The 25,001-nt window shown below is 45.3% G+C and overlaps 1 protein-coding gene across 4 annotated transcripts in view; it reads left to right on the top strand.

Moving 5' to 3' along the window:
• Nucleotides 1-25,001, top strand: part of ORC3 (origin recognition complex subunit 3) — a 214,572-nt gene that overhangs the window by 13,772 nt on the left and 175,799 nt on the right. For all 4 annotated transcript variants that reach the window (XM_077487275.1, XM_077487272.1, XM_077487273.1 and 1 more), the window contains 2 exons: nucleotides 12,029-12,063; nucleotides 20,994-21,048. In XM_077487275.1, coding sequence (XP_077343401.1) covers nucleotides 12,040-12,063; nucleotides 20,994-21,048 — 79 coding nt within the window. In that variant the 5' untranslated portion in view covers nucleotides 12,029-12,039. The remainder of the gene's footprint in view (nucleotides 1-12,028; nucleotides 12,064-20,993; nucleotides 21,049-25,001) is intronic.

Below are 25,001 nucleotides of genomic sequence, written 5' to 3'. Positions count from 1 at the left end.
TGCAGTGTGATGTGCAGTGCATTACATTCAGTGAAACGCAAGGGAGACGACCCTGGATGACTCATTAACCACTTCCCGACCAGCGCACGCTGATGTACGTCGGCAGAATGGCATGGGCAGGCATATTGGCGTACAGGTACGTCCAATCTTAAAGGCTGCCCTGCCATCGCGAGCGCGCTGCCGGCGGCACGCTCGCGTGCTGGTCGGGACCCCCGGGAGTCTGGTCGCGGGACCCGTGGACTCAATCGCCGCGGGCATACCCGCGATCGTGTCACGGTGGCGGCTGAACTGGGAGATGCCGTTGTAAACAGCATATCCCCGTTCTGCCTAGCAACAAGTGACACTGATCTCTGCTCCATGTGATTGGAGCAGAGATTAGGGTTCACTAAAAGAAAGCCCAGCCCCCAACAGTTAGTAACACACCCCTAGGAACACTTAACCCCTACACTACCACCCACTGGTTAACCCCTTCACTGCCAGTGTCATCTACACAGGAATCACTGCATTTGTTATAGCAGTGATTGCTGTATAAACGACAATGGTCCCAAAAATGTCCGATGTGTCCGCCATAATGTCGCAGTCACAATGAAAATCGCTGATTGCCACCATTACTAGTAAAAAAAAATATTAATAAAAATGCCATAAAACTATCCCCTATTTTGTAAACGCTATAACTTTTGCACAAACCAATCAATAATCACTTATTGGGATTTTTTTTTTATTTATTTATTTTTTTACCAAAAATATGTAGAAGAATACTTATCGGCCTAAACTGAGGGAAAAATGTTTTTTTTTTAATATATATTTTTGGGGGATATTTATTATAACAAAAAGTAAAAAATAATGCGTTTTTTTTTTCAAAATTGTCGCTCTATTTTTGTTTATAGCGCAAAAAAATAAAACCGCAGGGGTGATCAAATACCGCCAAAAGAAAGCTCTATTTGTGGGAAAAAAAGGACGTCAATTTTGTTTGGGAGCCACGTCGCATGACCGCGCAATTGTCAGTTAAAGCGACGCAGTGTCGAATCGCAAAAAGTGGTCTGGTCTTTGGCCAGCAAAATGGTCCAGGGCTGAAGTGGTTAAAGGGAACCTGTCACCAAAAAAAAAAAATTATATTGGTCCCCATGTAATGAATGACAAAGTGAAGTAAAAAAAAAAAAAAAATTTTTAATTGTAAGAGTTACACCCAAGCACACAAAAAAAAAGTTGAGACCCCCCCCCCCCCCCCCCCACATATACGCATGTACAAACATAAGTGCACATGGTGGGGCTCCTATGCCTGAAAGCATTGATTGTGATACATGTTACATATCACCGTGCACGCCGGAGAGCAATCCATTTAGTACCAGACATCCAAAGAGCTAAACTGACGACCTATAGGGGGCTTTTAAGGTGTCGCCTATGGAAAATGTACAGTACTGAAGTTTGTTGCCATTTCACAGGCACAGACAAATTTAAGGTTTGACATGTTGTGTGTCTATTTACTCTTTATATTTTACCCAAAAAATTGAATAATTTAGTGCATTTGTGCCCCATAGAATTTGTTTTTAATGCCTTTTTACTGAACCTTTATGATAATATTGTGTGACTTTAAAAAAATATGTAATACTTGGGGTTTTATGTATTCTTCAGGCCTAAAATTATTTTTTAAACGTGTGCAAAAAGTGCAAAAACATCTGTGGCTTTGAAAGGATTAACTGATAAGTTCACCTTTGGGAACATTACGCGTTTCACCTCTAAGCTTTGTTAGTTAAAGTGGAGGGCCACCCTGAAAAAAATAAATATGAAAAATTACAAAAAAATCTAAAAAAAAATGAAGAAAACATTTTTTTTTTTACTTACCAGAAATGCCTGTTGCTAGGCACATAATCCTAATCTTCTTCCTCCTCCTCCGCGGAGATCTTCTGGTCTTCTCTCCTCGTCGTGTTGTCTTCTGGGTAATGGGTCACGCTGTGTTCTGGGAACTGTGTGTTCCAGAACACAGTGCGTCCCATTCACAAAGCGCTGCGCGACTCACGCATGCGCAGTAGGAAATGGGCAGTGAAGCCATAAGGCTCCACTGCCTGTTTCCCTTAGAAGGAATGGCGGCGCCGGGACCCGAGAGCCGAGGGACGGGTCGGCCTCGGGCGGCCGACATCGCGGTCGCCCTGGACAGGTAAGTGTGCTTATTAAGTCAGCAGCTGCAGTGTTTGCAGCTGCTGACTTTACATTTTTTTTTTTTTTAAACGGCCCTCCTCTTTAATGAAAACAGGCTCCTAATTTTTTTAGCTGGCTCCTAGATTCAAAGTAAAATTGTCAAGCACTGTCATAGAAAGTCCTGTCTTTTCCTTTTGGGGCAGTTCTTCCAGTGTACCCACGTTTTATTCATCTCTTTAATCATTTTAGCTTGTTTATTTTTGATTATCCTATTAACCCTTTTTGACCTTACCATTACTGAGAATAGTAAGTGACGTTTAACACTTAATTTATCAACATGTTAAGTTGGCAATAGACAGATAAAAATTCATACGGTTTATCAGGAACTGTTTATCTATGGGCAGGCTGGTTGTGCTGAAGTCGATCCATTGATCGACTTTAGTACAAGCAGCCTGTCTGGGTTTTTTCACCCGATCATTGCGGGTGGCTATAGCTGTCATCTGTATTATTTGTATTCTGCCTGTGGGAAGGCAGGGCCTAGTCTGGGGGGGTACTGAGATGGGCTAAGCTCCCCAGAGCCACAGAAAGGGGGAATGCAGGCCTAAAGGAATGTCTCAAAGGGACAGTAACCATTTTTTTTAATTGCATAGAGCGCAGGTCAGGCAAGGTGCTCAAAATCAGGTAGCAACCCCTGGGGCTATCCACAGCTTACCTATACAGGCAGCCACGGCATCCTCGGAATGATGTCCTGGTCAAAGCGCCAGTTGCGCTGCTGTGGGGAACAGAGCTCTGGGGAGACAGCTTTGGGTCCTGCAGGTCTACAGGAACTCTTCTGCAGTTCCTTTTCCTTTTGGGGTGCCTGGACCTGAAGATAGACTAAGGTGTTCTGTCCACTGCCTCAGGTGTGCTTTTGCGAAAAAGCGCAGCAAGCTTGCGGTTTTCGTGAGGGTTAGCTGCACTTTACCATAGATTAATATGAGGACCTGTGGCTTTGGTACAGTTTCAGAAAGCACACCTAAACTCCTGCATGCTGCATCTTTGGTGCACTTTCTTAAACTGCACCAAAACCGCAGGTCCTCATAGTCTATGGGAAAGCGCATGAAAACAGTGCAAAAACGCAGCAGGCAGTGTGTAGCTGCCCTTAATCAGAAAGCTGATTACTGTTTTCTGCCCCTTGTGAGTGCTGATTTTAACCATTAGTATGTCCAATGGCATAAAACCACACATCAATAAACATTCTTTGGGAAAACTCTTTTGACTCTACTTACTAGCACTTCCTAGTTTCCTGTTTTCACCATTACACTGGTCGGCTATACTGTACTCAAGCCTCTGTCTAGTGAGGTTGCCTGGTGTCACTCCAAGTATTAAGCATCCAGTCAGTGGCGGCCGACCCCTCTGCTGCCCTCCCTATTCATGTGCCCGGCCCCTTTCAGGATGCCGGACACATGAAATACTATGGTTGGGATAGGCGGGGGTTGTGTATTTTGAAGCGCGTGATTAGAGCCAGAGGCTCTAATAGGCTTCAAAATAGGGTGGGCTTGGGGGGGCAGAGCACCGCATCCTGATCCTACCCTGTTGTGTGGCATAGAAAATAAATTTTCACTATTTGAGACCTGTCTCCCGATTGGGCAAAGCATTAGGCAATCCTATTGGACGCCTAACGCTTTGGCGGAAGAGGAGACGAGCAGACACGGGAGCCGCAGCCGCTGCATCCCGCCGAGGAGGAGAGCTCCATCACTCCAGGAGAGGAGCGGTAAGTGCAGTCGGACCGGCAGCGCGCAGGGGGGGGGGGGGGGTTTAATGAAGTGACAGCCGAGCCTGGCTGCAGTTGATGAGCACAAGTGGCTGAATTTGATGGAGTGGCACAAGTGGCTAAATTTGATGGATGGGCACAAGTGGCTGCGTATGCTGGAGCACAAGTGGCTACATTTGAAGGGGGGGGTTTCAGTATTTTTCAGTTTGTTTGCGCCCCCCCAAAAAAAATTTGAGTACCAGCGGCCACTGCATCCAGTAGGAGCTGGGGGCTCTTAACAAATCCCACCTCATTAACTCTGATTTACACCAGTGGGAGCCAATGGCTTCTGCTGCATTATCTTAGCCAATGAGGAGGCGGTTGGTGTCATAGCTATGTGATGGCAACTGCAGAGTCTAAGAACACAATTTTCTCCAGGGAAACAACTAAATACACAAATTAAATACATCTATGGGAACTGTTCTACCTGCCAAAGGATTTGTACTTCTGTCCATCCAGTATTTAAATTTGCACAGCTCTGCCACACAGCATAGATCTGTCTAGCAAGACAAGAGACCTGATTTTCTCTGCTGCAGATGTCCTGCTTTCAGTGAAGTGTAAATAGCTAATTTGGACCAAGCTCGTCTAAACAAACGATTTCCTTGACTAACATATGCAGCGGCTGTATAAACTGTATGTAGACTCGGGTACATACAGTATACAGCCCTGTGCTCTAGCAGCAGAATGAGAACTTTCAATTTGGGCTGAGCACTGTTCAGCCATTCACAGGGAGCTGCTTTGTATTCTATGAAGGAATACAGACCTTGCTCTGATTGGCTGAGTCGGGGTTCAGGATGTCAACTGCCTGCCTCTCCGCCTCCGCCAAGCAGAGCAAGGTTTTTTTATTCATTCATAGAATATAAAGCAGCTCCCTGTGAATGGCTGAGTAGTGCTGTTCCAGGAATAGGATTGGAAGGTCCTATCTCGCTGCGGAAACACAGCCCTGTATACTGTACATAGCTGAGGCTACCTATGGTTTATACAGTGCAGATAGGCACTGCATCTGTTATTGAAGGTAATAGTTTGTTTGGACCAGCTTGGCCCAAAACATTTTTAAACTTCACTAAAAGCGTGAGATCTGATTTATTGTCCCTGGATTACCTGCCAAAATTAGGTAATTAAGTGGCAAGAGGACGTAACAGTGCAGTGCATTGGGGTAGCTTCACTCTGTGTGGTGTCAAGAATTTTTGAACATGATACTCTTTCTCCTAATCCTAATTGCAGCGTGCCAAAATAGCACGTACCGCATATACTCGAGTATAAGCCCACTTTTTCAGCACATTTTATTTGCTGAAAAAGCGCCCCTCGGCTTTTACTCGATTGAGGGTCTCAAGTGAGGGTGCAGCCTCTTCTGCCCATCTGCAGCCTCACTGTACCCATCTGCAGCTGTACCTTTGATAACCAAAACAGCAGGTATCACCCACTGTGTCATGCAGTCTGTTCGGTGGCCATCCACTGTAACAAAGCTCATTTATGCACTGCAGCACACCTTATTGACTGCTTGTGCTACTTCTTTCTCCCCAGTCTGAGTCTTGCTGTCCAGGGACTGCAGTAGGGTGATGCCAATCAAATGAAGGTATTTTAGGTGTTTGAATAATAATAGTGATTACAGAGCTTCGTTCAATTGTGTAATTTACTGTATATCTGCCTGGAGTTGAGCTTTAAAGCTAAATTGCTCTCCTCTGCCCCAAAGCCAAGAAACATGGAGCTTTAACCTTCTCACTTACAATATCTAGGCTCAGCTGTAAGGCCGATGTCACATTTGTTATCCTGGATAAATGAACTATCACTCACTGGCTGCCGTGTGACTTTCAGCAGTATTTATGTCAGCATAGGAGCAACAGAGCAATCTATGGAAACGGACAAAAAGACTATACGATTTGCTTGTGCGGTCTCCTTTAGATACACAATTAACTATTGTAGTGCAATAGCTTTCCTAATTTGATATTGACTGAATGGATTGTTTTGGCTGCTCACATGCCTAATAAAGACTAATGGGCTGTTTGCATGCTGAATGATAACTATCAAATACTGTTTGTGTGCTAAATAAATCTGTCAGGTGCTGCTTGCCTGCTAAATAAAGACTGTCAGGTCTGCTTGCCTGCTAAATAACAACTGTCATGCGCGGCTTTCTTGTTTAACCACTCAAGGACCGGGCCTCTTTTTAAGATGTGGTGTTTACAAGTTAAAAACCTTTTTTTTCTAGAACATTACTTAGAACCCCCAAACTTTATACATTTTGTTTCTAACACCCTAGAGAATAAAATGGCAGTTATTGCAACACTTTGTCACACTGTATTTGCACAGTGGTCTTACAAGAGCACTTTTTTTTTTTTTTTTTTAAATACACTTTTTTGAATGAAAAAATAAGTCAAGTTAGCCCATTTATTTTATATTGTAAAAGATAATGTTACGCCGAGTAAATTGATACCCAACATGTCACGCTTCAAAATTGCGCCCACTCATGGAATAGGCGTCAAACTTTGACCCTTAAAAATTTCCATAGGCGTCATTTAAAAAATTCTACAGGTTGCATGTTTTGCGTTACAGAGGAGGTCTAGGGCTAGAATTATTGCACTCACTCTACCGATTGCAGGGATACCTCATATGTACACCCTTTTCATATGCGGGTGCTACTCACGTATGCGTTCTGTCACTTTTATTCCTTTTACAAGGAATGTAAAAATACCTTGTAATAGAAATAAAGCATGACAGGACCTCTTAACCACTTGACAACTGGGCACTTAAACCCCCCTCCTGCCCAGACCAATTTTCAGCTTTCGATGCTCTCACACTTTGAATGACAATTACTCGGTCATGTAATACTGTACCCAAATAAATTTTTTGTCCTTTTTTTTTCCCCACAAATAGAGCTATCTTTTGGTGGTATTTGATCACCTCTGGGTTTTTTTTTGCGCTATAAATGAAAAAAGACCGAAAATTTAGAAAAAAAAACGAATTTTTCTTTGTTTCTGTGATAAAATTTTGCAAATGATAAATTTTTCTTCATAAATTTTGGCCACAATTTATACTGCTACATATCTTTGGTAAAAATAACCCAAATTAGTGGATATTATTTGGTCTTTGTGAAAGACACTGATGACACGTGACTCTGATGACAGATGGCACTAATATGTGGCACTGATGACAGATAGCACTTATACGTGGCACTGATGACACATGGCACTAATACGTGGCACTGATGACACATGACACTGATAAAAGATGGCACATGACACTGATATGGCACTGATGACACGTGACACTGATATGGCACTGATGACACGTGACACTGATATGGCACTGTTGACACGTGGCACTGACAGATGGCACTGACAGGTGGCACTGGGGGCAGATGGCACTGACAGGTGGCAGTGGGCACAGATGGGCACTTTATTTTCGTTTTTTTTTTTTTTTCACCAATAACCACTGCATCTCTGACTAAATGGTTAATTTCTCGTGAGGAGGGAGAGCCGGCGATGAGAGATGATCTCATATGTTTACATATGAGATCGTCTCTCATTGGACACGCCCATCACGCTGTAAACAGCTGCTGTGATTGGCCATTTACAGCGATCTGTGACTGGCTGTGTCCAAGGGACATGGCCAGCACAGAACTTCCCCGATGCGCGCTCGCGGGAGCGCACTTTGCCGAAGTAAACAGGAGGACTTCCAATGACGCCTTCCCGGCAGTTAGTGTCCGCGCTGTAGCCGTCTTTTGGCTATAGCACGGGCGCAAAGTGGTTAAATATGAGATCTGAGGTTAAAAAGACTTTAGATCTCATATTTACACAAAAATGCAATAAAAAAAAATTGTAATTTAAAAAAAAAAAGGCAATTTTAAGAGCTATGGGTGGAAGTGGCGTTTTGACGTCGCTTCCGCCCTGCAGTGTCATGGAGACGGGTGGGGGCCATCTTCCCCTTACTTGTCTCCATGCACAGCCGCCGAGAGGACCGGATTGCCTCCGCTGCTGCCAAAGGCTCTGGTAAGTGGCAGAGGGCACCGGATCGTGCTGGGGGGGCCCTCTCTGCCGCCGATAAAAGTGATTTTGCGATGAATCCACCGCAGAGACCACTTTTATCTTGTACCGGACCGCCGACCAAACACGACAATACAGGGGTTATGGCAGCTAGCTGCTGTCATAACAATGATATCCGTCCTGAAAGTGAGGAAGTACATCGGCGTGCGGCGGTCCTGAAGTGGTTAAAAGAGAAGTATGGGATTAAAAAATACATACTGACATAGGTGGCTGCAGCTTCAATCCAATGCTGCATCTGCCCCCTGCCACCACTAAGACTGAGAACTGAATGATCAAAGACCGCTGATTGCTCAGTTTTTTGTATTCAGCCGGCAGAGAGCTCGTGACTGTCAGTCACCAGCTCTATGCTCTGTCACTCCAGTGCTCACTGGAACACCAGACTGTGAAGGGGATGGGAGTGGCAGACTCAGGCTCTCAGCAATGCGCTGGTCAATAATCTGGGCCTATATTAATGAGGGGTGCAACGGATCGTCACCGATCCGTGATCCGAACGGGTCAACCTGCTCGGATCGGCACATGCCGCGATCCGCGGAGTGCTCTGCGGTCTTGGCCTTAGGAAAGGCCGTGGCTTCAGCCTAGCTCCGAAGCGGCGGCCATCTTTCTACACCCAGGTTGTTTACAACTTGTAAACAACATGGCGCCGGTTCCTCTCTCTGTACTAATCTGTACAGTGGAGAGGAGAGATCGGATGGAAGCAGCCATCCCTCAATACCCTGCCAATACCCAGCAATACCCTGCCTGCCAATACCCAACAATACCCTGCCTGACAATACTCTGCAATACCCTGCCTGACAATACTCTGCAATACCCTGCCTGCCAATACTCTGCAATAGCCTGCCAATACTCTGCAATAGCCTGCCGATGCCCAGCCATACTCTGCGATACCCAGCCATACTCTGTGATACCCAGCCATACTCTGCGATACCCAGCCATACTCTGCGATACTCTGCGATACCCAGCCATACTTTGTGATACCCAGCCATACTCTGCGATACTCAGCCATACTCTGCGATACTCAGCCATACCCAGCCATGCTCAGCCAATATTACAGTGGGGGAGATTGTGGATATTACAGTGGGGACTATATGGTGGTGGAATTTTCACAGATTTTTGCAAATTCAATTATTTGCTGATCCGGAAAATGATCCGATTTGTGACTGATCCGAGGAACGATCCGATCCGTGAGTTTTTTGATCCGTTACTCCCCTAATATTAACCACTCTAGACCCACGCTATAGCTGAAAAGCTCTGTTGTTCCGGAAGGGTGTCCATACTGACATCCTCCCAGAACCACGCCCCCCCCATGTGTCCTTTGGGGTGTGCGTTCGGTGTACTCTGTGATCGCTGTAAAGGGCCAATCACAGCGGCCCTTTACTATGTGGTCAGCTGTGTGACAGGGGACATGTACACAAATAATCGGAGCACTGATCATCACTTGGCCCAGCACCCGAAGATTTAATTGGTGACAAAACGCGTCAGTGTGGCTTAGAGGTGACGACGACATGCACGACTAGCTGCTACCCAGCGGTATTGTACGAACTGACAGCCTGCTGCATCTTACATCTGTGCTGTATGTATTGAGGTAATTGTTTCCACTACTTTTGGTTAAAGCATTTTGATCTTTTTATGGGCTTCACTATGGCAGTATTTTCTCATTCGTTCATTGGCAGATACAGCCTTCTATATTCATAACGATAGGGCTATATCACCTCACCTGTATTAGGAGTAGGACAAGGCAGAATCAAAAAGCAAACGACCACCTGGCTATGCCCATGGACCATCCCTCAGCCCCCGTTCACACCTATGCGAATTAAATGCGGCTTACACCGCATCCAATTCGCAGGACATTTTAAAATGCATTCATTTGAATGCATCTGGTTCACATATGTGCGTTGCATTCGTACTGCGCATTGCACAAAAAACGTGTGCGTTTTCTGGGCATTGCAGTGCGAATTACAGCCTATTATCTTCTGTGGGAACGCATCTGATTTGCAGATGCATTCCGTTCTGAACACTAATTCTCTCCTTCTCCTCACTACACCTCCCCCTCTCCCCCTCCCTCTGCTCACTGATCTCCAGCTAAATCTCTCTCTCTCTCTCTCTCTCAAGATATTTGGGAGATTCCGCAATTTACTCTGGCTCGGAAAGTGGTCTCTTGGTGGCTACTATCTCTGCTCACAGGGTGTAAAAAAGGAGGGTGTTATCTTGTCATTCACCTTGGTTAAGTTGGTGCTTGTCTTTCTTGTGCCCTTAGTCAGCACTTTCTGGGAATTGGCTTTGTCTGCCCTGGAGGGGTATTTGCGGACGGGCCAGGGAAGGTTCTGTTTTTTTCTGCGACCCTTCTCTGGATGGAGGGCTATTTGATCGAGGATTGGATGCCTCCTGTCTTGTTACGGCGCTTTCTTCTTGGGCGCTTAGTGCTTCTTGGCCCTTCGGTCATCATGCATCCATGGTGCAAGATGGCAAGGTAACCACTGGTCGTCGGTGTACTTGTTCACAAGTCTACGAGGTGAACGGGCTGGCATCGACCAATGCTTCTTTTGGCCGCAAGTTGTTTTGTAGGCTGATGGTTAGAGGGTCGATTCCCTCTTGTATTGTTCAGGTTGGGTTCCAGCGTGTCCTGGGTGAAGTTCCTGTTACCTGGTTGGCTCTTATATTAGCCATGCGGAGATCATGAGTCCGTTGCGCTCAGAATGCAGGGTTAAGGAGTGTATTACGCTCAAAATGCAGGATTATGGAGTGCGTTGTGCTCAAAATGCAGGGTTAAGGAGTGCAATATGCAAAGAATGCAGGATTAAAGAGTAAGCTTTACACTCAGAATGCAGGGATCGGGAGTGCGTTGCTCTTGGACTGCAGGGATAGGAAGTGCGTTGCTCTTGGACTGTAGGAATCGGGAGTGCGTTTCTCTTGGGCTGCAGGGCTCGGGAGTGCATTGCGCTGGGACTGTAGGGATCGGGAGTGCGTTGCTCTGGGACTGCAGGGATCGGGAGTGCGTTGCGCTGGGACTGCAGGGATCGGGAGTGCGTTGCGCTGGGACTGCAGGGATCGGGAGTGCGTTGCGCTGGGACTGCAGGGATCGGGAGTGCGTTGCGCTGGGACTGCAGGGATCGGGAGTGCGTTGCGCTGGGACTGCAGGGATCGGGAGTGCGTTGCGCTGGGACTGCAGGGATCGGGAGTGCGTTGCGCTGGGACTGCAGGGATCGGGAGTGCGTTGCGCTGGGACTGCAGGGATCGGGAGTGCGTTGCGCTGGGACTGCAGGGATCGGGAGTGCGTTGCGCTGGGACTGCAGGGATCGGGAGTGCGTTGCGCTGGGACTGCAGGGCTCGGGAGTGCGTTGCGCTGGGACTGCAGGGCTCGGGAGTGCGTTGCGCTGGGACTGCAGGGATCGGGAATGCGTTGCGCTGGGACTGCAGGGATCATATACTAATATACTAATTATTTGTACATGGACATGTTTGTTCTTTAATTATACACTTTGCTGTCATTATTTTTTCCATGTATTATTTGATGCCCTTTCGGGAAGCATTATTTTCACTTTATATGTCTTTTTTTTTTTTTTTTTTTTTTTGTTAGTTCTTTAGCACAATTTTTTAAGCGCTGCTTATACACCTTTTCATACTGATCATCAGTGAACATCAGTGAAGAAGAAAAATTACTTATTTGCAAAATTTTATAATGGATGCAACAAAAAAATGTAAATAACTGTGGTGATTACCACCAAAAGAAAGCTCTATTTGTGTGAAAAAATTATAAAAATGTCATCTGGGTACAGTGTTGACTGACGGCATCTTCTTTAAGCCTACCATTGTTCTCCCATGGCATTTTTTAGCATTGTTGAACATGTAAGTAATATATTCCTTATAACTTCCCAGACACTTATTAATAGATTTTGAATATTGAGCAGTAAATGCAGCACGGGTCAGGTAACCCACAAGTACAATAATAAGGTGTGCACGTACACAGACAGATGTTTGTAAGGCTGGCTGCACTAAATAGCAATAAACTGCTGGTGTTGCTGTGAATTGTTATTTTGTTAAAGTATTCATCTTATCTTTATAGGTGTCTGAAGAATGACCACATCTTCAGTTTCCAAGGTAACTTGAAATGTTAAAATTTAAAATTGCCATATTTTTATGAAAAAAAATGCTTTTGTGGACTTTGGTAAAGGCTGATTTTTCCAGGCATGGTTTGTATATCTTGGATCAATGCAAGTATGGATATTCAATACCTGTGAGATTCCAATGGAAGCTGTAAATCACTGTAGTTGTCTCCATGATGAAGTATGAAGTAGCAGAGTTGCTAAATTGTGTGTGTGTGTGTGTGTGTGTGTGTGTGGGGGTGGTGGGTGTTGTGTTAGCTAGTAGACGTTTGCAGTGTTTTGGGTGTTGGGGCAAAATGGTAGGAGTGCTGAGTGGCAAGGAGATGCTATATCAGGATGCAGAGTGCCAGGGCTGCTGGGGAAGCTTTTCTGACTGAGTGCCATATGAAATGGTTTAGGCTTGTGGTTTGCATGAACTCATGGACAACAACTGATCTAAGGTACAAATGCAAGGGGATTTAGCTAGCATGGTAAGAGGTTTGATTTCTATACCCAAAACCAAAAATGTTATCTATTGCAGCCTACCATGTCTTAGGTGTGAGCTTTTTTTTTTTTTTTTTAAATAGTTTTTTTGTATTTTTTTCTCTATTTTCACCAGGTGATCTGGTCAGTAACACACCTCCTGTCTTTGGCTGGCTTCCCTATCTATTTAGGGAGCAACAGAGGCACCCTTGGCAGCAGCATTGTCCGGAGAGAGTAGTGTCAGGCTAGTAGATTTTTATAGACTTTACATAAGTAGCTAACAAATAGGGATGAGCTTCGTGTTCGAGTCGAACGCATGTTCGACTCGAACATCGGTCGTTCGTGCGTTCGCCGAATTCCGAACGTTTGGGCCGTTCGCGGCAAAATTCGTGTGGCCCACAATGCACTGCGATGGCGCAATGCATTGCTGTCTCACTCTTGGCCAAGCATGCACTGTGACCCCGCATGCTTGGCCAATCGCAGCGCCAGCAGCGAGGAGAGCCATGGTTGGCCACAGGCATCCTGCCTGTGGCCAATCATAGCTCAGGCTGTGTAGTGCACGCCCCACACTATATAAGGCCGCCATTAAGGCGGCCTCGTGTAGTGTGTTGGCGTCTGAAGCAGTGGGTGTTCTGTGTACCTTCAACACAGTTACACACCAATCGTTTTTGGCTGATTTACTATCTTGCTCTTGTGTAGTGGTTACTGTCTGTGCCCTGACCGCAGTATACACCACTATATTCACCTCACCTATATAGCTAGTGATCTAGCTTTAATAATAGAGCTTGCAGTCAGTAGTGTTAGTACGTGCTGTCTGCGTGCTCTGTACCCAGTACATACCACTATATACACCTACATAGCTGTTCTCTATTTGAGCCCGATTGTCATCTGCAGGAGTTATTGGAAGTTGTGTGTGCTTCCAGCACAGCACAGTATACATCTGTATATACCCCTTTAACTCTGCTGTTTTCTGGTTATTGTCTGCGTGCCCTGACCGCAGTATACACCGTGATATTCACCTCACCTATATAGCTAGTGGTCCATCTTTAACAATAGAGCTTGCAGTCAGTAGTGTCACTCAGGAGATAGTGCGTGTGCGTGCTCTGTACCCAGTACATACCGCTATAATCCACCTACATAGCTGTTCTCTATTTGGGCCCGATTGTCATCTGCAGGAGTTATTGGAAGTTGTGTGTGCTTCCAGCACAGCACAGTATACATCTGTATATACCCCTTTAACTCTGCTTTTTTCTGGTTATTGTCTGCGTGCCCTGACCGCAGTATACACCGTGATATTCACCTCACCTATATAGCTAGTGGTCCATCTTTAACAATAGAGCTTGCAGTCAGTAGTGTCACTCAGGAGATAGTGCATGCTGTGTGCGTGCTCTGTACCCAGTACATACCGCTATAATCCACCTACATAGCTGTTCTCTATTTGGGCCCGATTGTCATCTGCAGGAGTTATTGGAAGTTGTGTGTGCTTCCAGCACAGCACAGTATACATCTGTATATACCCCTTTAACTCTGCTGTTCTATAAAAAAGGCATCTGCAGGAGTTAGTGGGTGTTGTGTGCCTCCAGCACAATATAAACTACCCAACTACTGTTTTACCCAACTCCCTTCAGGCCATTACCATGTCTGGAAGGCCAGCAAGGAGAGACAGACAGGCGCGAGCCGATAAAAGAGGGCAAGCAGGCTCTGTGTCTAGAGACAACAGTGCTGGTCGTGGACGCGGTGCATTGTCATCAGCACGTGGCCATGGGACATGCTTGTCCTTCTTTTCTGCAGCTGGACATGTTGAACCGCAACATGCCAATGACTTGGTAGAGTGGATGACCAAGCCCTCTTCATCCTCCTCATCCTCTCTCACCCAGTCTCAGGGTAGTAGAAAAGCAGCTGCCAACACATCGTCGTCCCTCCTCTCAATGTCATCATCAGTGACTCCTTCCCTAGACCCACCACGTCCTCCTGAGGAGTCTCCTGAACTCTTTGAGCACAGTGTTGGGTACATGCTCCAGGAGGATGCCCAGTGTTTGGTGGGCTCTGATGATGACACTCAGCTAGAGGAAGGCAGTAGCGTGAGCGCAGAGAGAGAGGATGCTCAAGAAGCACAGCAATCTGGCAGTCATGTTCCACAAGCTGCAGCATACTGCCAGGTTTGCTACAGCGATGAAGAGGGAGGGGATGATGAGGGCACTGACTCCACGTGGGTGCCTGGAAGGAGGGAGGAGGAGGAGGAGGAGGAGGCACATGTCCAACGAGGCAGGATGCCCTCCGGGGGCCAGCTTAGGGGCAGCACACCGACTGAATCACACCGCAGAGCTCCGCCTGCGCAGAGCGCTTCCTCTGCGCGTTATTCTAAAAGTTCTTTGGTGTGGGCCTTTTTTGAGACGAGTGCATCAGATCGCACCGCTGCTATTTGCAACATATGTCTCAAGCGTATCTCACGTGGCCAAAACATCAGCCGCTTGGGCACCACATGCTTGACCAGACATATGTTGACCTGCCATGCAGCTCGTTGGCAAGCATACCTCAAAGACCCACACCAAAGAACAAAGCGGACCTCTCCTTGCTCCTCATCAGCTGGCATCTCCAACCCCACTAGACCTTCAGTCCTCTCTGAAACCTGCTCTGAGAGGAATGAAGGTGTAGAATTAGGTGTGTCACACCCAAGTGCTTCCGGGAACTCTGCTAGTGGTACATCCACGTCCGATTATAGCAGGCAAATGTCCCTGCCCCAGCTGCTGGACCGGTGGAAGAAATTTACTCCCAGCCATCCACATGCCCAGCGGTTGAATGCTAGCTTGGCTAAATTGCTAGCACTTCAACTGCTGCCTTTTCAGTTGGTAGACTCGGCCCCCTTCCGTGAGTTTGTACAATGTGTGGTTCCTCAGTGGCAGGTCCCCAAACGCCACTTTTTCTCACGGAAGGCGATTCCGGCTCTCTACCGGCATGTGGAAGGCAATGTCCTTGCCTCGCTGGACAGGGCGGTCAGCGGTAAGGTGCATATTACTGCTGACTCATGGTCCAGCAGGCATGGACAGGGACGTTACCTGTCTTTCACGGCCCATTGGGTCACTCTTCTGGCTGCTGGGAAGGATGCAGGACAAGGTGCAGTAGTGTTGGAGGTTGTTCCGCCACCACGCCTCCAAAATGCTACTATTGGTTGTGACACACCTCTCTCCTCCACCCCCTCCTCTTCTTCTTCCTCCATGGCCTCTTCCAGTGCTCTGTCCTCAGAACCAGCGGTGCTCCGTAGGCGTTGCAGGGGCTACGCAAGTACGCAGGCAAAACAATGCCATGCCGTGCTTGCGCTGGTTTGTTTGGGGGACAGGAGCCACACTGGGGCGGATGTTTTGTCAGCTCTGCAGGGGCAGGCCGAGAGGTGGTTGACGCCACGCCAGCTTAAGCCAGGAATGGTGGTTTGCGACAATGGCACCAACCTCCTCTCCGCCCTCCGACAGGGACAACTGACCCATGTGCCCTGTGTAGCTCACGTCCTTAACCTGGTGGTGCAGCGGTTCTTGGGCAGGTACCTCGGCTTACAGGATGTCCTGAAACAGGCCAGGAGAGTCTGTGTGCATTTCCGCCGATCATTTAATGCCTGTGCTCGGCTGGCTGAGCTCCAAAAGGAGTTGAACCTGCCCAAGAACCGCCTTATATGTGACATGCCCACCAGATGGAACTCAACATTGGCCATGCTGCAGCGGCTGCACACGCAGCAGAGGGCCATCAATGAGTACCTGTGCGACTACGGCACCAGGACAGGGTCAGGGGAGCTTGGTTTTTTCTCACCACGCCAGTGGGGCATGATCAGGGATGCATGCACTGTCCTGTCACCGTTTGAGGAGGCCACAAGGATGGTGAGCAGTGACAGTGCATGCATCAGTGACACTGTACCTCTTGGAGCATACGCTGCGTGGAATAATGGACAGGGCACTTGAGGCAGAACAGAGGCAGGAAGAGGAGGACTTCCTTGCCTCTCAAGGCCCCCTTTATCCAGACAGTGTTCCTGCTGTGCCACCCATCACACAGGAAGAGGGTGAGGAGGAGGAAGAGGAGGAGGAGGATGATTGTGTCAGCATGGAGGTGGAGGCTGGCACTCAGCAGCAGCAGCAGCAGCAGCAGTCTTATAGGGATGATTTACAGTCCCAAGAAACACGTGGACTTGTACGTGGCTGGGAGGAGGTAGCTGCGGATCATGTTGTCCTTAGTGACAACAGCTTGCAGGGTGACCAGCACTACCAGTTTTTCACTTTTCCATTTGGTCTGTCTGTGACCCCCTTAAAGGGGTTGTAAAGGTTTGTTTTTTATTTTCTAAATAGGTTCCTTTAAGCTAGTGCATTGTTGGTTCATTTACCTTTTCCTTCAATTTCCCTTCTAAAATGTTTTTTTTCTTTTGTTTTCTTTGTCTGAATTTCTCACTTCCTGTTCCCCCTCAGTAAGCTGTTCAGTAAGCTGTTCTGGCTGACTAAACACCGCTCGGATGATGGTGTGAAGTTTACTGAGGAGAAAACAGGAAGTGAGAAATTCAGACAAAGATAAAAACATTTGGAAGGGAAATCAAAGGAAAAGGTAAATGAACCAACAATGCACTGGCTTAAAGGAACCTATTTAGGAAATAAAAAACAAAGCTTTACAACCCCTTTAAGTTTTCACCAAGGTGGTTGACCCAGGTTCAGCTCCGCTCTGTGCTTGAGAGATTTTTGTTGTGGTGTACGTGGGTGATCTGCTGAAGAATCAATCTGCCTTGTCCTTAATGGACAGAACCTGCCAAATGGTACAAATTCTATAAAGTTTAGGTATCATTGGTCTGAGGAAGTCATTGGTGGACCTGTCTCACTGGTTTGAGTATCTGGGCCTATAAATTCACACAGGCCTGTCCAGGATCTCTGCCCTGGACAAACTTTTACCTGTTCGTTCTCATGCCTGGGCTTAGCAGAAACCTTCGGTTAGTATCTGCATGATGGTTGTAAGTCTCATGGTTGTCTACTTTGAGGCTGTACTATATGGCCATTTCACTCCAGACCGTTGAAACTTAACTTTCTGGCAGTGTGGGATGAACAGATTTTGTAATTTGACCACCTTATGTGTCTGATGCCCAGGGCCAGATTCTTCGCAGCATGGAGGATTTACAGTCCAGTGCTGAAATTAGGAAAACTTGGAAAGATGTGATGGATGCCTGCTGGTCAAGCTTAAATGCAGTCCTGGCACCCTTCTAGTGCAAGGATGTTGTCGTCGGCCATTAACATTCTGGAAGTGATTTGGCTGTTCCTTCAACACAGGGCTCCTTTCCAATATGGACACTTGATGAGAATTCAGTATGACAATGCCATGGCTGTGTCCTACATAACTCATCCAGAAAACACCAAGAGCTACACCTCTCAAACTGGACAAGTTTTTGGACAGATCCAGGGACACTTGGGCATTTGCAGTGGAATGTTTGGTGACTTCATGTGATTGGAGCCTAATCTATGCCTTTCCATCTTTCCAAATTCTCTCTTGTCTATTTTAAAAACTCAAGATAAGAGGGTATTCTGGTCATTTAATTGCACAAAATTGGCCCAGGAGCACCTTTGTTCATGTTCCTACTCATACTCCTGGCAGACATTCACTGGAAATGTCTGGATTGTCCAGACCGCCTGTCCCAAAGGCCAGTGTTTTATCATGCTTCTTGGCTACTGACTTTGTTGGCATTGCTATTCAAGCTATGGTCCTGTAGGACAGGGACCTCATAGATTCAGTGATCCCTAGACTTTTTAAGACTAGAAGTTCACTTCGTTCAATGTTTTCCATCGTACCTGGAAATTCTACTTTGCTTAATGTGAGGTGAGAAAATTTCTTCCTTGAAAGCACTCTGTATTCTGTCCTTCCTCCAGTCTGGTTTGGATCAACATCTGGCATTAAGTACCATCAGGAGACAAATTTTAACCTTGGCCATTCTATTTCGGGGACCTCTGCCCTCTCACTCTAACCTATTAAAGATTTCCCCTTGTTGGACCTTTCATGTAAGGGGGTGTTTCTGGTTACAATCACTCTGCAGTTTGTACAGAGAATCTCTGAATTAACAGCCTTATATTGTAAGTACCCTTTGCTAGTATAGAACAACTGCAAGGTTGATTTTAAGCCTAGGGCCTCCTTCCTCCCCAAAGTGGCCACTGTCCTAAAGGCTAAGTTCACTTTTTAGCTAAATTCTAGATTCCATATGTACCAATATATCATTAATGTACCTCGGTTGCAGAAAAAAAAACACTTTCTTTATATTGTAGGATAGGCATTGCCTCAGCCTCCAGCTTATTCTATAAAAAAATTCCTCCATTACTTCTTGTTATTTGCAACAGTATTTGGGACGGGAAAACTGTTAGTGAATTAAGGAGGAAGTTCACCAGCTGATCTCATTAGCACACACCTTGCACCGGCCCCCCACCCTCCTCTGGACTCGGTCAATTTCAGTTCCTCTGCTGACATATTGTTTTGTACCTTCTTCTTGCATAGATTATTCATTTGGCAGCACATGCAGGAGCTTAGCGATCACATAACAGCCTATGTGGAGAAGAGTTGTAATATTGAAAACAGGAGAAGTGTGTCCCCGGAAGTCTGTAAAGCTCATTATACACTATACAGCTTGATTGTAAAATCTCCTATAGATATACCATCAAGTATGTAGTGCAAGGCCTGCCTGTTTGGATACAGAGTTATTGGATAGATAGGCGTGTGTCCTATGATATAGTTTTGGTAAATCTAAAGGATTATACACCTTAAATGAACTAGTTGTGATTTTGGTACCATTAAGGCTGGGTTCACACCAGAGCGATGCGGGAACGCCGCAAATCCGCGGCCTTTTCCCGCATCGCATGCCTCCCGCTGGCAGTTCACACTGCCCTATGCGGACTGCTGGGAGTGTCAGTGAAATCTTAATGACACCCCCAGATCAGTCCGCATATCGCAGTGCGATCTGCAAACTCGGACAGGAATCGGATCGCATGGTGTGAACACCCATGCGATCCGATTCTGCTGCGGACCAAAAAAAGGGTCCCGTGCGAGTTTGCGGCGGGTGCGATGCGAATTCAGCCATACTATCTGTATGGCTGAACTCGCATCGCACAGAGATTGGATGTGATTTGCAGTGCAGTGTGGTGCGAATCACATCCGGTTCTCGCTGCCGCAGCGGTGTGAACCGAGCCTAAAAAATGCAGAAGCAAATTCCCATTTTGTTGAGTGCAAACGCACAGTAAAAAAAAATGCTGCATTTGTTCTCCTATTTATATATGCACTGGGAAGGAAGGCAGGACCAAAAAAAAAAAAGCCCAGGAAAAGAGGCCAGTCCCAATTAACCCCTTCGCAGCCTAGGCAGGCCAACTATCTTAATTATGCACACAGAATACTCCTTGTGGATACCTTAAAGTGATTGCACCCAATATGTTACATCCCCCACCATATGTCATGTGCTCAGCCCTGAGGAGAAATGCTAGGCCACCATGTCTCTGGAGGTCCCAAAAATGCCTCTAGGGGTCAAGGTGTACCACGCATCAGTTGGCCAAAAAGTGATAGATCCTAACTGTTGTTTTGAAGTTTTAATATTGTTACTATCACACATCTGTTATCTGAAAATAAAGGGCTGCTATTTGTTGTTTGGTTGTTTTACGCAGCGGTGACATCACAGTTAGTGTAAACTTAATTTTAAAGTAAACCTGTGGTCAGGCTAGGAACATTCAACCGTTTACATATTGATAACAAATAATAAATAAGCTTTACAATGAGCCCTTACTTACCTCTGTAGTTATAGCCACTATGGAGCAATACCACTATGGTTCATGACAGGTCTCAACAATCTTCTTTCTTCCCATGCTTTAGATTTGTGTCTACATTATAGGTTAGAAAGCACTTTATAGATTAGCAACCTAATCTGATAAGCAACCTAATCTGTTTTTGTAGTGCTTAGTCCTGAGCAACCAGTTAGTTGCAAGGGCCAAATGCTGTTACATGAGAGAAAGTGTCCACGTCATCAATTATCAAGTATAAGCTCCAAAACAGAGTGTCAGGGTAGGTGGGGAGTGCTGCAAAGGTGAGCATAAGTGGATCGGGAATGGGCTAGTAAGGGTTGTCACTTTGTCCTGAATGTACAAAGGTGGTCTTTTTATATATATATAATTTTCTATTCGTTGTCCATTAGGAAGAGAAGATAAATGGATCAATTTTGGGAGGCAATAAAATAATTAATGAGATAAAATTTGATTATTGAGGAAAAAAAGGCTTGCACTAGTTAAATAACTACTGTGAAAAACAGTTCCACAGCTTAAGTGTTTTTAATGAGAATTTAATATTTTGTGTGAATTGATAGAAACTATGTTTGGAGTATGTATTTTAATTTCTGTGTTTGCATTTTGTAAAGTTACTCTGCATCAGATTTCTTCTGATGGTCATGGGGAGATTTATGATTTCAATATTTCTTATTTCCAGGGCTGCTTTGTGTTTAAACCAAGTGCAAAGAAAAAAAAAGTTTCTCTTACAGAAGGTAAATGTAATTTTGTAAAACTATGATTTTTTTTTTTTTTTTTTTTATGAATTAGAAAATTTAAGATAAATAACCTGTATTGACAGAATTATGTTTTTTATGTTTTTTATTAATAGTGAATGATCCTTTTTATTCACCACCATAGTATTAAACTGACCAAAAATTGTAGGTTACAGTGCCTTGCGAAAGTATTCGGCCCCCTTGAACTTTTCAACCTTTTGCCACATTTCAGGCTTCAAACATAAAGATATAACATTTTTATTTTTTGTGAAGAATCACCAACAAGTGGGACACAATTGTGAAGTGGAACGAAATCTATTGGATAATTTAAACTTTTTTAGCAAATAATAAACTGAAAAGTGGTGCGTGCAAAATTATTCAGCCCCTTTACTTTCAGTGCAGCAAACTCACTCCCGAAGTTCAGCGAGGATCTCTGAATGATCCAATGTTGTCCTAAATGACTGATGGTGGTAAATAGAATCCACCTGTGTGTAATCAAGTCTCTGTATAAATGCACCTGCTCTGTGATAGTCTCAGGGTTCTGTTGAAAGCACAGAGAGCATCATGAAGACCAAGGAACACACCAGGCAGGTCCGTAATACTGTTGTGGAGAAGTTTAAAGCCGGATTTGGATACAAAAAGATTTCCCAAGCTTTAAACATCCCTAGGAGCACTATGCATTTTGAAATGGACGGAGTATCAGACCACTGCAAATCTACCAAGACCTGGCCGTCCCTCTAAACTTTCAGCTCAGACAAGGAGAAGACTGATCAGAGATGCAGCCAAGAGGCCCATGATCACTCTGGATGAACTGCAGAGAACTACAGCTGAGGTGGGAGAGTCTGTCCATAGGACAACAATCAGTCATACACTGCAAAAATCTGGCCTTTATGGAAGAGTGGCAAGAAAAAAGCCATTTCTCAAAGATATCCATAAAAAGTCTCGTCTAAAGTTTGCCACAAGCCACCTGGGAGACACACCAAACATGTGGAAGAAGGTGCTCTGGTCAGATGAAACCAAAATCAAACTTTTTGCCCACAATGCAAAATGATATGTTTGGCGTAAAAGCAACACAGCTCATCACCCTCAACACACCATCCCCACTGTCAAACATGGTGGTGGCAGCATCATGGTTTGGGCCCGCTTTTCTTCAGCAGGGACAGGGAAGATGGTTAAAATTGAGGGGAAGATGGATGCAGCCAAATACAGGACCATTCTGGATGAAAACCTGTTGGAGTCTGCAAAAGACCTGAAACTGGGACGGAGATTTATCTTCCAACAAGACAATGATCCCAAACCTACAGCAAAATCTACAAAGGAATGGTTCACAAATAAACGTATCCAGGTGTTAGAATGGCCAAGTCAAAGTCCAGACCTGAATCCAATCGAGAATCTGTGGAAAGAGCTGAAAACTGCTAAGTTCAAGCTGTTTTGCAAAGAAGAATGGGCAAGAATTTCAGTCTCTCGATGTGCAAAACTGATAGAGACATACCCCAAGCGACTTGCAGCTGTAATCGCAGCAAAAGGTGGCTCTACAAAGTATTAACGCAAGGGGGCCGAATAATTTTGCACGCCCCACTTTTCATTTTTTTATTAGTTAAAAAAGTTTCAAAAATCCAATCGATTTTGTTCCACTTCACAATTGTGTCCCACTTGTTGGTGATTCTTCACAAAAAATAAAATTTTTATATCTTTATGTTTAAAGCCTGAGATGTGGCAAAAGGTTGAAAAGTTCAAGGGGGCCGAATACTTTCGCAAGGCACTGTATATATTGACATGACATTCATTTTTATTTCATATAATTATTGTAATTATCAGACTTCTCAGAATCCTCAATGTGATGCAATACCTGCTTTACAGACCTTTGATATACTAGCTGTCACTTTTTGAAGATATTCAGGGAGAATTTCAAGCCACGCTATTCTTATGCCTTGTACACACGGTCGGAAATTCCGATGGAAAAGGTCCGATTGGATTATATTGTCGGAAAAAAATTGAGAGCAGGATCGCAAATTTTCCGACAAAAAAATCAGATTGGACTTTTTCTGATCGTTTGTATTGAATTCCGATCAGACAAAGTGCCACGCATGCTCAGATCAAATTACAAGACCAAAGCTATTGGCTACTAGCCTCAACGTAGTCCAGTCATAACGAACGAACGTCATCACCTTCCGAACGATCGGATTTTGTGACAACTTTGTCCAACCATGTGTGTGCAACACCAGTTTAGGACAAATCCGTCGGAAATTTTTTTTATGGTTTTTGTTGTCAGAATGTCCAACCGTGTGTACAAGGCATAAGAGGTGTGAATGGCTTGCAGGGCATCTTTATAGGACCTTACACTGAAGGTTTTCTCACGGGAGCATGGTTGTGTCAGCTGGACCAAGAAGGACAGAACTCTAACTGCCTGTATCTTCATCATATAGGATTTGCATAGCTTATATATGTGTTTTGGATAATTGTCCTGCTTTGTGATGAAACTTTTACCAATACATCACTGACTCCAAGGAATGGTGACATTTACAATTCATTATTCCAAGTAATCACAGCGTGATGTACACCTCCTAATACGTTGTTTTCTTGATCCAGATACCTCAAATTTAGACTTGTCTGTCCATACGCCTCTTTTCTTTCTCATCTGTTAAGGAATTTAGATATCGACGGTTATACTACTACCTAGAGATTTAGACACTGGAAAAACATGAAAAATTGTAATACAGGCCCTGTGTGACCCACATTCTACCCAACATGACAGATTTTTGCTAGTGTTCTAGGACAGTGGTCTTCAAACTGCGGCCCGTAGCTTGCTTTTATTTGACCCTTGGGATGCTATTTTATTCACTGACAACAATGAAGGGCACAATTCCTGCCAATAACATCAACGATGGAGCACAGTTCCTCCCGAGGACACCAACAATGGGGTCCAATGACACCAACGATGGGCACAATTCCTCCCAATAGCACCAATGATTGGGGATTGTTTATTCCCACTCTTCCTGGGACATTTTGTACTCCTGATGGCCACTGTCCGACTTCCCTAAAGTCTGGAGGATAATAAACTGACCCTTTTGTTTGTAAAGTTTGGAGACCCCTGTTGTAGGATAATCCTGCTTAATCTAATCTGTCTAGAGCAGCTATCTGGATTGGTCTTTTATCAGCAGTAGCTTTGGAGGCTGTAGCCAGACTCTGCTGGACTTGGCATATGGATTTAGCCTGGAATGTTGCAATCGGGCACTGGGCTCTGCATTGTGGCACCTTCTAGGACTGTACTCTGTTAGCCGCTTTTTTAGGTCTGGAGCCTTGTCACAGCCCGGGACCCAGTGACTCTGAAGATTCACATTGTGAGTAAGGTCATTCAGGCTGAAACACTGGTAGCTACCTCTTGTTTATACCACTAAGAACCTTATAAAATTATCCACCATTGCTGGTTTCAGTGTGGTAAGGGTTAAGACTAAGGGCCCAAGCACTGATGACATGCGCTAGGTACAGCTCATGTTTCCTACTCTTTATCGCCATTCCGCCTTGAGGAGGCACCATCCTGCTGCTGCTCCTGCTCCTAAAGCATCTTGTGAATTTCCACCTGTTTCTACTGCCTGCTCACAGCGACCTGGTCACCTTCCACCACTTTATAACCCTCATTAGCACCAGCTGCTTCAGTTTGTGATTATCACACTGGGCCTAGTTGCAATACCATCACATGGAAGCAACATCACTTCACTAAGACACAGAGATGACACTCCTGCTGCCACTGTTAACTTTGGCCCATACTTACCTAGTGGCTCTGATGGTGTTTACCTGGTATGCCCAAACAAATCCAATGCCTTTATTCTGGGGCCTTAGACCCCGATTGTTATAGGGTCATTGACTCTGGCATCCTCTTTATCTCTGGTTGAGGCCAAGTCCTCCCCCATGTCCACAGGGACATCATGTCCACTTGGGTCTTTAACAGTTTG

Source organism: Lithobates pipiens, unplaced genomic scaffold, assembly GCF_037356315.1.
Source record: "Lithobates pipiens isolate NorthernLeopardFrog02 unplaced genomic scaffold, aLitPip1_a1.2 Scaffold_18, whole genome shotgun sequence".
Classification (NCBI taxonomy): Eukaryota; Metazoa; Chordata; class Amphibia; order Anura; family Ranidae; genus Lithobates; species Lithobates pipiens.
Note: the sequence above shows the minus strand (reverse complement) of the source record. Positions and strands in the feature narration are given on the sequence as shown.